The sequence below is a fragment of the Macaca fascicularis genome, chromosome 10 (assembly GCF_037993035.2).
Source record: "Macaca fascicularis isolate 582-1 chromosome 10, T2T-MFA8v1.1".
Classification (NCBI taxonomy): Eukaryota; Metazoa; Chordata; class Mammalia; order Primates; family Cercopithecidae; genus Macaca; species Macaca fascicularis.
The window spans coordinates 91,662,914-91,674,770 of NC_088384.1; the positions used below are offsets into that span (position 1 = coordinate 91,662,914).

At 55.1% G+C, this 11,857-nt stretch overlaps 1 protein-coding gene across 5 annotated transcripts in view; it reads right to left on the reverse strand.

Moving 5' to 3' along the window:
- Positions 1 to 10,818, reverse strand: part of LOC102116602 (fer-1-like protein 4) — a 53,289-nt gene extending 42,471 nt beyond the window's left edge. For 3 of the 5 annotated variants that reach the window (XM_074005192.1, XM_074005191.1, XM_074005189.1), the window contains exons 1-6: positions 4,823 to 4,987; positions 3,847 to 4,208; positions 3,396 to 3,504; positions 2,999 to 3,170; positions 2,793 to 2,913; positions 2,241 to 2,341 (exon numbers count right to left, since the gene is read on the reverse strand). In XM_074005192.1, coding sequence (XP_073861293.1) covers positions 2,241 to 2,341; positions 2,793 to 2,913; positions 2,999 to 3,170; positions 3,396 to 3,504; positions 3,847 to 4,062 — 719 coding nt within the window. In that variant the 5' untranslated portion in view covers positions 4,063 to 4,208; positions 4,823 to 4,987. Of the gene's footprint in view, positions 1 to 2,240; positions 2,380 to 2,792; positions 2,914 to 2,998; positions 3,171 to 3,395; positions 3,505 to 3,846; positions 4,209 to 4,822; positions 5,010 to 5,096; positions 5,281 to 5,396; positions 5,557 to 5,815; positions 5,901 to 5,980; positions 6,044 to 6,320; positions 6,453 to 6,569; positions 6,631 to 7,090; positions 7,262 to 7,597; positions 7,640 to 7,824; positions 7,917 to 9,412; positions 9,513 to 9,608; positions 9,698 to 10,387; positions 10,444 to 10,724 lie in introns of those variants that run through there. The other 2 variants (XM_045362835.3, XM_074005190.1) reach the window with 2 other exon arrangements.
- Positions 10,819 to 11,857: the final 1,039 nt, after the last annotated feature.

The following is an 11,857-nucleotide window of genomic DNA, read 5'->3' on the forward strand; positions in this document are numbered from 1 at the left end:
CCACTTACAATTCAATAAGAATCTCACAGTTAACACGTCTCAAACTGAGCTCCTACTATCTGCCTTCCCTCAGATCCCACCTCATCCCTGCTTCCATCAGACCTTCTCCTTTTGTTTTCCATTGAAAACATATTTTTTTTCTTTTATCCAAAAAAGATTTTGGCTTGCATAACTATGTGGTTGGTGCAGCCTTAGCCTCCTGGACTCAAACCATCCTCACATCTCAGCCCCCTGAGTAGCTGGGACTACAGGTGTGCACCACCACACCCAGCTAACTTTTGTATTTTTCACAGAGACAACATCTACTCATATTGTTCGGGTTGGTCTCAAACTCCTGGGCTCAATTCATCCTCCCATCTTGGCCTTCCAAAGTGCTGGAATTCCAGGTGTGAGCCATCACGCCCAGCCCACAAGCCAAAATCTTAGCAAGTCCTGAAGTATCACCCCCAATTGCAAATTTTCTCTTGAATACATTCACAGCACTCCATCTCCACTGCAACCATCCCCTAGATCAGTTCATCATCACCTGTCACCTGGATTATAACAGCCCCTTTAGTAATCTCTCTGCTTCCTCCCCTACTGATCCCTTTTAAGGATCTATGTGTTAGAGTGTATCTTTTTCCTTTTCAAAACATTCACTGCCCCCTCATCTCACTCAGAGAAGCAGCCAAAGTCATTAAAATGGCTTGTGAGGCTCCCACAGGATCTGTCCCTCCCCACCATCATCCTCCTTCCCCCAGCCTCCTCCAGCCTCTTCTACTATGTCACACTGCCGCAGTCACACTCGTTCTGTGCTCCTCTTCAAACACTCCAGGCATGCTGTCCCCTCCACCTGGAACACCATTACAGGCACGGCTTGCTCCTCCGTCTTCATGTCACCTTCACAGTGGCCTCCCCTCCACACCCTTTCTGAAATTGCAATACCTTTCTAATGCTTCCTTGCTTTGTGTTCTTCCTTAACACTTATCCTTCTTAGTATTTTTCTATCTGTTTACATGCTTATTTTACATGTCTCCACCCATCCCCAACCTCTACACCCAAACATAAGCTTCAGGGTGTTTTCTTTTTAGAGTCAGGGTCCCATTCTGTCACCCAGGCTAGAGTGCAGTGGCGTAATCATGGTTCACTGCAGCCTTGAACTCCTGGGCTGGGCTCAAGATCTTCCCACTTCAGCCTCCCCCAAGTAGCTGGGACTACAGCAGTGAGCCATTGTGCCTTGCCAACTTCAGGGATTTTTGTGGGCAGGAATGCTTTTTCACTGACATTCCTATGCCTAAAACAGTGTCTGGCATAATACGTGCCATAAATAGTTATCAAATAAAGTACCCTTTTGAGAAGAGGATCTGAAAATCACTTAAGTACCTGGAGCAGGTTATGGAATTCAGGGCAGTAGTGAAGGTCAAAGATGGAAGTAACTAGAATATGGTTTTTTGGGTTTTTTGTTTGTTTGTTTTGAGACGGAGTCTTGCTCTGTCGCCTAGGCTGGAGTGCAGTGGCACGATCTTAGCTCACTGCAACCTCCACCTCCCGGATTCAAGTGATTCTCCTGCCTCAGCCTCTCAAGTAGCTGAGAGGAACCCACCATTATGCCCGGCTAATTTTGGTATTTTTCTCGTAGAGATGGGGTTTCACCATGTTGGCCAGGCTGGTCTTGAACTCCTGACCTCAAATGATCTGCCCACCTCAACCTCCAAAAGTGCTGGGATTATGGATGTGAGCCACCACACCCAGACAAACATGTTTATGTGGTTACAGCAATGACCTGGTAACTAGGGACCAATCAATGATGACGGGGAGAAAATTGACAATTACAGAGCTAATTCCTCCAGTGATGAAATTCAGATCACAGCTGCGGTCACTGGCGCAGGCAAGGAGGAGAACAGATGGATGCAGAAGCCAGCAAGGAGGTCGACTGGGTGTGGGAAGGTGATTAGCAGGAACAAGTATGGAAGAAAGGAGGCGAGGAGATTTGAAAAGAGACACGGGATAAGCCTCTAGAAGTGTGGGAAAGGGAACTCATGGAGATTGAAAACAGCTGAGGTGCCAGAGGATCGGGGGAAGCCTAACCCCCAATAATCTCATCAGCTCCCTGGATAGGAATAATTGTCTTCTCATTCTTCTGTAAGGTGCAGAGCAAATGCAGCTGCAAGCCACCCTTGGGTCCAGACAGTCACCAAGAGTCTCCCTTGCCCTGGAGTTGGCCCAAGTACAGGCAGCAATAGGGGTGGCTCTCAGCTTACCTGCTCCCAGCCACCAGCTCTTCCAGTGCCTGCTTGAGCTGTGCACAGGCGCCAGGCCCCGGCCTGCGCTGCAGTCTCTCAACCTCCTGCAGCCCCTGGTCCTGCGCAACATGCAAGAGGGTCAGAGTCTTGAGAGTCCCTGACTCCGACCTCTTGTAGACCACACCCAACCCGAGGCCCCACCCACTCATGACCACACCTCTTGGCCTGCCCTTCTTTGGCTCCATCAGATTGATGGCTCCATCTTTCTAGCCCCCTACTGGCTCCGCCAAATGTGGGACCCCACCGGCAGTATCTCTCTCCATCTCCTTCATCCAGCCCCTTCCTGGGTCCAGCAATTCTGAATTTCTGTCCTCCCACAACTCCTGGCATCCTCAGTTTGCCCAGAAGCTGTGCTTTTTGGCCCTTGCCGCCCCTGGCCTTGCACCAGCAAGGTGCTGGCTCTCTAGTGCCTGCCCATTAGCCCCACTGCAGAGCTCCCTTCAAAGGCTGCGGTGTCCCAGCCATCCCTATGGCCTGGTCTCTCCCTGTGGGCACCGGCCTTGCCCTTACCAGCCTCTCGGCCACTTTGTGCACGCAGTTGCTGCTCTGCAGGCGCCAGGTGTGGTCCTCCCAGCGACTCCACACATGCACGCATGGCTTGCGGTGACGGAGGGGCAAGCAGAAGTATGGCCTGGCAGGTGGAGAGGAGGCTTCGCGGGCATTCTGGGCTCCTGGGGACCTCCCAAACCCCCCTTCCAGCCACTGGGAGCACTCACCCGCTGCCGTCCATGGGCTCAGGCCATTGAGCAGGGGTCCCCAGTTCCTCCTCCTCTTTCTCCTCCTCTGGCCTGGCTCCCAGCAGAGGCTGAGCCTCTGCTGACGCACCCTCAGTTCCCTCCCCGGCCCTGGACCCTCGGCCCAATTGCTCCTCCAGGCGGCCTGCGCGACCTGCCCAGAGCAGCAAGGGTCAGTGCGCGCCAGGCTGACGGCTGGAACCCACCCCCCCCACCCCCCCCACCCCCCCCACCCCCCTGCTCAACCACCTCTGCCTCAATAGAAGTCAGAACCCGCCCCTTACTGAAAGGCAACAGCCCCTTTCAGGGTCCTAAGGTCTGAAATGAGAGTGTCCACCCTCAAACCCATGGCACTCAGGGGTTCGGCTAGGCCACACACCAATGGAGATCTCGAAGCTGATGGGCTGGGAGGCCACGGCAGGGTCGATCATGGTGGCCTCGAAGAGCACACCGAAAAGCAGGAAATCTTCACAGGGTGCCAGGACATTCTGCGGGAGGCCGTCAGGCTGGAGTCAGCGCCCACCCTCCCAGGGAGTAGACTGGACTATTCTTGGCCGCAATGCCCACAGAAAGAAGTGTGACCAAGGCTTGGAAGTCACTGCAAGTATCCTACTCCCTCTCTGTCCTCGCCGACCCAGCATTGGCCCTGGGTATGCGTCCTCTTTCCCCCAACATGTGCGCATATAACCAGAGCCCATGTGGGCACACACCTCACTCTTCGCCCAGGCACCCAGATTGAGACCCCTGTCGTGATGTTTAACGCCTGAGAGTGGATTCCACCTTCCAAAGCTGAGGTGACCCCGCCCCCTTTGCTACCCCCCAGCCCCCACCTCTGGCAGCGGCAGTAGCTCCTCCACCTCCACCTCCACGGCACTGGGAATCTCAGGCACCTCGGCACCGGGGCTGGCGTCCACGTGCTGCGGAACCCCCTTTGGGGTCTGATCCCGCCTGGCTTTCTTTTTCTTCTTTCGGGTGAGCCGGGACAACCTGGACCCCTGCTGGGCCTGGGGAGGCTCAGGTTCAGCTCTCCCTTCCAACACCTGCATGGACACAGCCAGGAGAAGGCGGCCGCGGAACCAAATGCCTTGGCCAACGCCTTCGTTGAGACCTTGAAGACCATCCCGGAGCCCCGCGCCGGGGGGCGAGCCATAGAGGGGCACCCAGGCCGGGCCGAAAGTAGGGTTAAACCCCGCTGTGGGGAACAAAAGCAGCGTGTTGGAGGGGAGCGCGGGGAGGGCGAGTGCTGGTAAGTCTGTGCACCTCACCCTGATCTCCTCCAAATAAATATTAGGGGGTGAGGACAGGGGAGGGGGGCTAAGCCGCTCTGAAAGGGAAGAAGTTGGCCAGCAGCTGCGGATGCGCCGCTGTGGAACACGACCTGGGGCGCCTCCAAACCAGCTCAGCGCTCCAAGGAGCTGGAAACCGCAGGAGCCGGGGCTGGGGGGACGCAGCCTGAACCCTGGGGGCGAGGTCGGGATTGGGGCGGAGCTACGGGCGATCCGCCAGGCCTGGGGGTCGGGGAAAGGAGTGGACCAGCAGTGTCAGTGCGTGCACAGCTGTAGAAGAGTGGGACTGGGCTGGCTAGTTACTGGACAGGCGGCTGTGGTCAGAATTTTGCCAACAGAGCCAAACCTATGGTGGGGTTCACAGTCTGGGGGCGGCTTGAAGCCGTTTGTTTTGCGGGCGGACCAGCCTTCCTAGGCGCAGCGGGGTCGCGAGGATTGGGCTTGCTGTTGGGAATGGGCCCTACGGCGCGATGGGACCGAGGCGAGTGAGGCCGGGTTTGCGGCGGCCAGAAGCACTCACCTGCTCGGCCCGGATGGGAGATCCGCCTCAGGTCCAGCACGTGCGTAGCGAGGGCCGCGTCGACCAGGGGCGCGTCGTCCCGCAGCTGCAGGCGGAGGCTGCGCGTCAGCGGCGGGAAGAGCTCTACGAAGCTCAGCTGCTCGTTCCACTCAGGCGCCGCCGCCTGGGCGCGCACCGACGTCTCGCCCTGAAGGTGGCGTTAAAGACGGGCGGAGGGAGGTCAGCGCGCAGTCGGGGCGGGAGCCGCGGCGCTGTGGGCCCCGGAGGGACTTACCTCCTGCCCCAGGAAAGACACCCGCACATAGGGCTCCACCAGGACGCGCTGGTCGTGCAGGGCGCGGGCCAGGCTGCCCAGCAGCCCCTGGCGCAGCGCGGAAAGCCCCTCGGCGCGGTACAGGCGCACGCGGAGCCGCGCCCACGGCCTCTCGGCTGGCACTCCGCGCGGCAGGAGCAGGTTCCTGGGGGAGGGGGCACCGAGCAGTGGGGAGAAACTGGGATCTCGGCCCCTCCCCTTATCCGCGCCCCACGGCCACCCCCGGATCCATGTCCCCCTCCCCACCTCACCCCGGCTCACTTCTCAAAGTCCGAACAGTGCTCTGGGGCCGGGGGTAGCATTGGAGGGGGCAGGTCCCCGCGCGCCCTCACGGACAAGGTGACCTTAACGAAGCCCTTGGTCCCGGCGCGGGTGTCCCGGGGATCATGCAACGGAGCCCATCTTTGGTAGAATTGGCCATCTAAGGGAGAAGGGGCGAGCCAGGGGTAAGGGGCGACCGGCGGGACGCACAGGGTGGCCGTGAGGCTGTCATCGGAGTGACGGACAATGGCCGGAGCTCCTCTGGCTCAGCAGGGAGGAGCGGAAGTGCCAAGAGTTCAGCCTCCGCCAGAGATGGCCCTCTCCGAAGTGAGTGTATAGGGGTCCATGCGGAGCCACCGCGGGGTCAATCTCTGGGGTCTTTGTCCGTGCAGAGTCTCAATAAGGGGACGATTCCATACCTGGCTGGTCCAAGACGATGCCCAGGTCCATCCTGAAGGTGCCTATCCGGGTGGCCATAAACGGGAGGGTCTGCGAATGGAAAGCCTGGGGGGAAGGTGGGGTTAGTCCTGAGCTTTCCCATCCCCCCTTCTCTGAAGGACACTGGTCACCCCTACCCCGCTCACCGTGATCTCCAGCAGCAAGTCTTGGAGGCGAAGCCGTGTGTCATGAAATTCGAACAAGAAGTACTGAATTGAAGTGGGGATGAGAGGTTAAATGTGAAGGTCAGATGTGAGGTTAGATGTGAACCGGCAGCTTACCCAGGTCTCTTGCTCAGAAGACCCTCCTTCCCCCACCCCCAACCCTCTCACTGCAACCTTTTCCTAGATCCGCACCCCTCTAACGCCCACCCATAGGCCGAGCATCTGGCTCCATTTCCAACTAGGCCGCGCCCCCTCCGGGAATAGTTCTCACATGGACCCCTCCCATTCTCTCAGGCTCGCCCTCTTCTGTGGTGGCGCCCACCTCATTGTAGAAGGGGCAATTGGTCCCACGCTGTGTGGCGGTCACGCGGCGCTGCCCCCCCACTTGCACAGCCACATAGGGGTTAATGTTGACTCCGACCAGTTTCTGGGCCTCTAGCACGGTGACTCCCACCTGAAAGGTACAGAAGGATGAGGAAAGGAAGCCAGATCTGTCTGGGTGGAGGGAAAGAACCTGTGTCCCAGAAGAGGTAGTATTCCCAAGGGTTAGGCCCTGGAAAAAGAGCAGTACCTGGAAGTCTTGAGCTCTGGACACCTGGAAGGGATCCCCATGGGCCAGGGCCCTGGCGCGGCTGGGGAGAAGCTTAAGGTTAGCTCTCACTTGGTCCCTCCCCTGCGCGCCCACGCACACACTTGCTTGGTGCTGGGAATGATGTTTTCTCTCCCTCTGAAGTTTTGGATTCCAAGTCCTTCAGGTCATGTCTTGCTGCCTCCATCTCAACCCTACACCCAGAATTTGACTCATTCCTGGAGCCCTGAAACCATTCATTTGTGCAACAGAGGTTTATTGAGTACCTACTATGTGCTAACACTGTCCCAAGCACTGGGATGCTGTAGTGAAGAGACAAACCTTGCCCTCATCAAGCTTTCATCCCCTGCATGTATGTGATCCACTGTAACTGTGTGTATGAACATGGCAGTGTCTGTCTATGAGCAAGTGACCAGAGAATCCACCCTTCCCACACACCCTGGGACTGTGTGTTTGTGAGCGTGGATGGGTGTGGGAGCAGGTGTGCCATGGGTACAAGTTACCTCTTGAGGGGGCTGAACACAACACCAGAAAGTTCGACGTCAGGCTCATCATCCAGGTCCTGCTCCAGCTCAAGCTCCAACTCATTCTCCTCATCGTTCTGCTGGCCTAGGCTTCGAGCTAGCCTGCGGCCTAGAGCCACTGCCCGCCGCTCCAGCTGGGCCTCCCCAGGCCTGATAGGAAAGGCCCTCAAGGGATATGCCTGGAACCCATCACCCATCTCCGAGCAATCCCTTGACTTCCGGAGCTTTGGACCGACCCCTGACCCTTGAACTGATCCCACTGATCCTAGGACCAGTTATTGACCTTGTGGCTGACTTCACTGATCCCAGGACAGACTCTTAACCCTGGGGACCTTTCTAATTCCAGACTGACCTCTGATTATAGGACTGACCTCTGACCCTGGAACTGATTCAGTTCTGACCCAAGACCCTGGGGCTGCCTCCCTATCACTGGCTCCTAACTCCAAGACTGACCTCGGTGACTCCAGGTCATCCCCACATACTTACTCCAGTTCCTGGAAGCCCACATTGGGGATAATTAACTCCAAGCTGGGGGAAGAGAAATGAAAGGACTAAGAGGAACATGCCTGACTACAGAGCAACACCTGGTCAGCACACGTCCAAGGGCCACTGAATTGGCAGATCCAGAGTGGAACTAGGCACTACTTCTCCCTTTCCAGGGTCTGCCTGGGCTGAGACCACCAGGTCTTGCTTCAGTTGCTGGGGGGTATTACCTGTCCTGGATGGGTGCCCCAAAGTCCTCTTCTGACCAGGCTCCAGTAGCACCCTCTGGGGGCTGGTACTTCAGGTCAAGCTCCACCTGGATCTAAAACCAGATACAGTATCCCCTAGGGCCCTCCTCCAACTGCCCTGGGTCTAAGGCCCAAGGACAATGCCAATGCCTTTTACTCCAGGTGGCAGAGATCCTTCTGACCAGCATCTGTGGTGCCTTGTGGTTCCTCTCTGATCATTAATAATGTAGACTACTTATAACCTACTAAGAACTAAGTAGGCAAGTTTCCTCTTTTTTTTAAAATTTTCTTTCTTCTGTTTTTTTGCTTGTTTGTTTGTTTCATTTTTAGTATTGATGAGGTCTTATTATGTTGCCCAGGTTGGTCTTGAGCTCCTGAGCTCAAATGATCCTTCTGCTTTAGCTTCCCAAAGTGCTGGGATTACAGGAATGAGCCACTGTGCCCAGCTGCAAGTTACCTCTTGAGGCTCAACAGGATTCCAAAACTCTCTCATTTTTGTTGGAAATCCCTTATGGTGACCTTCACTACTCTGCCTGGTCTGGCCCCACCATCCTTTCCAGCTCCTTCTCACTCCAGGCACCCCAGCTGTGCTCCTTCAAGGCGCTGGGCTTTTGCATATGCCTTTTCCTCTGCCTGGGACATTCTGTCCTCCCAGTTAACATCTATTATCCTTCAAGTCTAAGTTCAGGTACTGTTTCCTCAGGGAACCTTTTCTGGCCCCCAAGTAGATCATACTCCCCTGTTGTACCCTCTCCCAGCCCCTACCAGCTTGCTTCTAACACCTGCTAGTTCCAGTTTCACATTTACTTGTGTGAATATTTGTTTAATGTTTGCCTCCCTTCCAAGGGTGTGAATCTTTATCTGGTTTTGCTCACCACGGAATCCTCATTGCTCAGCTCAGCATTTGGCTTATCATAAGAGCCCAACAAATGATGACGGACTAAACAAAACACTCAACATTATATAAATGAGAAACAGCTTCCAGGCCAGGCGCGGTGGCTCATGCCTGTAATCCCAGCACTTTGGGAGGCCAAGGAGGGTGGATCACAAGGTCAGGAGTTCGAGACCAACCTGGTCAAGATGGTGAAACCCATTCTCTACTAAAAATTTAAAAATTAGCTGGGCGTGGTGGTGGGCGCGTGTAGTCCCAGCCACTTTGGAGGCTGAGGCAGGAGAATCGCTTAAACATGGGAGGTGGAGGTTGCAGTGAGCCGAGATTGCACCGCTGCATTCCAGTCTGGGTGACAGAGCGAGATTCCGTCTCAAAACAAAAAAAAAAGAAAACAGTTTCCAAATGCTAAAGAGCTTGTACAAGTTCCCATACGGGAAATTGCAGATCTGAGATTAGAAGCTAAGTCCATGTCTACTAGGCTATGAGCCCCTCCATGAAACACCAGGAAAATCCAGCCAGGTTCATCTTTGTCTCCCACAAGAATTAACTGCCGAAAGGAATCCTGGCTGGAGGCCTTGTTACCACTCCTCTCTGGGTCTTAGGTTTTCCCCTATGAGAAATGGAACCCTTTATCTAGAGGTACTTGAGGGTGGCAGCCTGGGGGCCGGAGGGGCTCACCGGGGACACTCGAAGATTCTCATCCACTAGGGCTTCCTGTAGCACCAAATGCCCAGTATTCTGTAGCTGCTGCAGGGAGATCACCAGGGTCCCTAGAGGCCTAGGGGAGTGGCATAGAACAAAAGAGTGACCCAAGGGAATGGCTCTAAGTCACCCCCAGCCCAACCTGCATCCCTGTCTCCCCAGGCTGACTCACCTAGGGCTGAATACACGGCTGCAGTTGACCACCTGCACAGACAGACACTCCCCAGCCAGTGGAGCCCCATAGTGGGGCCATCGGAACAGCTGGGGACAGGAGGAAGCTTGTGACACCCATGCTGTGCTGACCCCATACTCCAATCCAAAGCCTATTCTTGGCTGAGTGTGGTGGCTCACGCCTGTAATCCCAGCACCTTGGGAGGCCAAGACAGGCAGATCACTTGAGATCAGGAGTTCAAGGCCAGCCTGGCCAACATGGTGAAACCCCGTCTCTACTAAAAATACAAAAATTAGCCAGGCGTGGTGGTACAAGTCTGTAATCCCAGTTACTCAGGAGGCTGAGGCAGGAGACTCGCTTCAACTTGGGAGATGAAGGTTCCAGTGCTCTGAGATTGTGCCATTGCACGACAGAGTGAGGCCCTGTCTCAAAAAGCAAACAAACAAACAAAAAACACCAAAAAAACCTATTCCTAACCCTCAGACAGGAGCCAATCCTCCAGACTTAGAGCTAACTTTAGGACTAATATCCCCAAACCTGGAAGGGATCCCTGCACATGGGTTTGAATCTGAGTGAGGGCTGATCTGGGGCTAACTAGTGAACAAGAATGAATTCCCTCAGTCTTGCAACTAATTTGTTCCAATCTGGGTCTGACCTCTCAGGCCTCAGACTGACCCCATCTCCCAAGACTATACTTCCCCAAACCCAGGAATGAGCCCCTGAACCCCAGGTTGGACTTGGATGGGATGGGAGACAGATCAGGAACCAACTGTACTGACCTCACCAATATCTGCTTCTTGACCACAGCGAATTTTTCTTGTTTTCTGGGTAAAACCTGCTCAGAACTGAAACTAGTCATTTATTAGTCCCTCCCCCCCCACACACAAAAATAATTTGTATTCCCCACCCTTGGCCCAGTGTCAAGTCGCTCCCGGATTCACCCTTAAAGAAAGGTAGACAATAGGAAGGAAAGAGGCGGCAGGTTGGAGATACCAGGGTGGGTAGAGAAAAGATACGGACTGTAGAGATGGGATGGCATTTGGTCAAGGGCCCAGGGAATGGAGGATCCATAGCCCCCGGTTTCAAATATCCTTAGAGCGCCCCTGCAAGCCTCACCTCGAAAGGTGAGCTTCACTTGTCGGTCATGGGTGCCGGACAGCCCTGTTAGTCGTTGCACGCATACCGTCAGAGCCATGGTCCCAGTGGCACTGGCACTTCCACTGCCCGTCTGCCCTTCTGCCCACCAGCCCGCCCACCTGAATCACCTCTGACTCACTGGAGTCACCCAGCAGGTTTAGCAATCCCTGCCCTTTAGTCAAACACACAGGGAGCAGGCCTGGGGGTCATGGGTGGAGAGGGAGGAGAGGAGCGAGAGATAGGGGTAAGGTCCTGGAGGTCAGTTCAGCCTTCCCTGCCTCCACCAGCTGCAAGCTGGCAGGACTGCCTCAGCCTCCATCCTGCATCCTCGGGGAGTGAGAGCTGTGATAGGGTGGGAGGGAGGCAAGGGGAGTGAACAGGACCCCAGTCTGTTCCCTGCCAGCCAATGAGGCCTCAATTGTTTTTTTTTGTTTTGTTTTGTTTTGTTTGTTTGTTTTGAGATGGGGTCTTGCTCTATCATCCAGGCTGGAGTGCAATGGCGCCATCTCAGCTCACTGCGACCTCTGACTCCTGGGTTCAAGCAATTCTCCTGTCTCAGACTCCGGGGTAGCTGGAATTACAGGTGTCCACCACCACAGCCGGCTAATTTTTTGTATTTTTAGTACAGACGGGGTTTTACCATGTTGGCCAGGCTGGTCTCGAACTCCTGACCTCAGGTAATCTGCCCGTCTCAGCCCCTCAAAGTGCTGGGATTACCGGCATGAGCCACCATGCCCGGCCTCTCCTCTTTTCTTTCTCTCTCTCTCTCTTTTTTACTTTCTTCTTCCTTTTTTCTTTCTTTCTTTCTTTTTTTTTTTTTTTTTATTTATCCTGAGATGAAGTCTCACTCTGTCACCCAGGCTGGAGTGCAGTGACGTGATCTTGGTTCACTGTAACCTCTGCCTTCCAGATTCAAGCAATAGTCCTGCCTCAGCCTCCCACGTAGCTGAGATTACAGGTGCCCGCTACCATGCCCAGCTAATTTTTTTTCAGACGGAGTCTCGCTCTGTTGCCTAGACTAGAGTGCAGTGGTGTGATCTCGGCTCACTGCCACCTCTGCATCCCGGGTTCAAGCGATTCTCCTGCCTCAGCCTCCCAAGTAGGTGGGACTA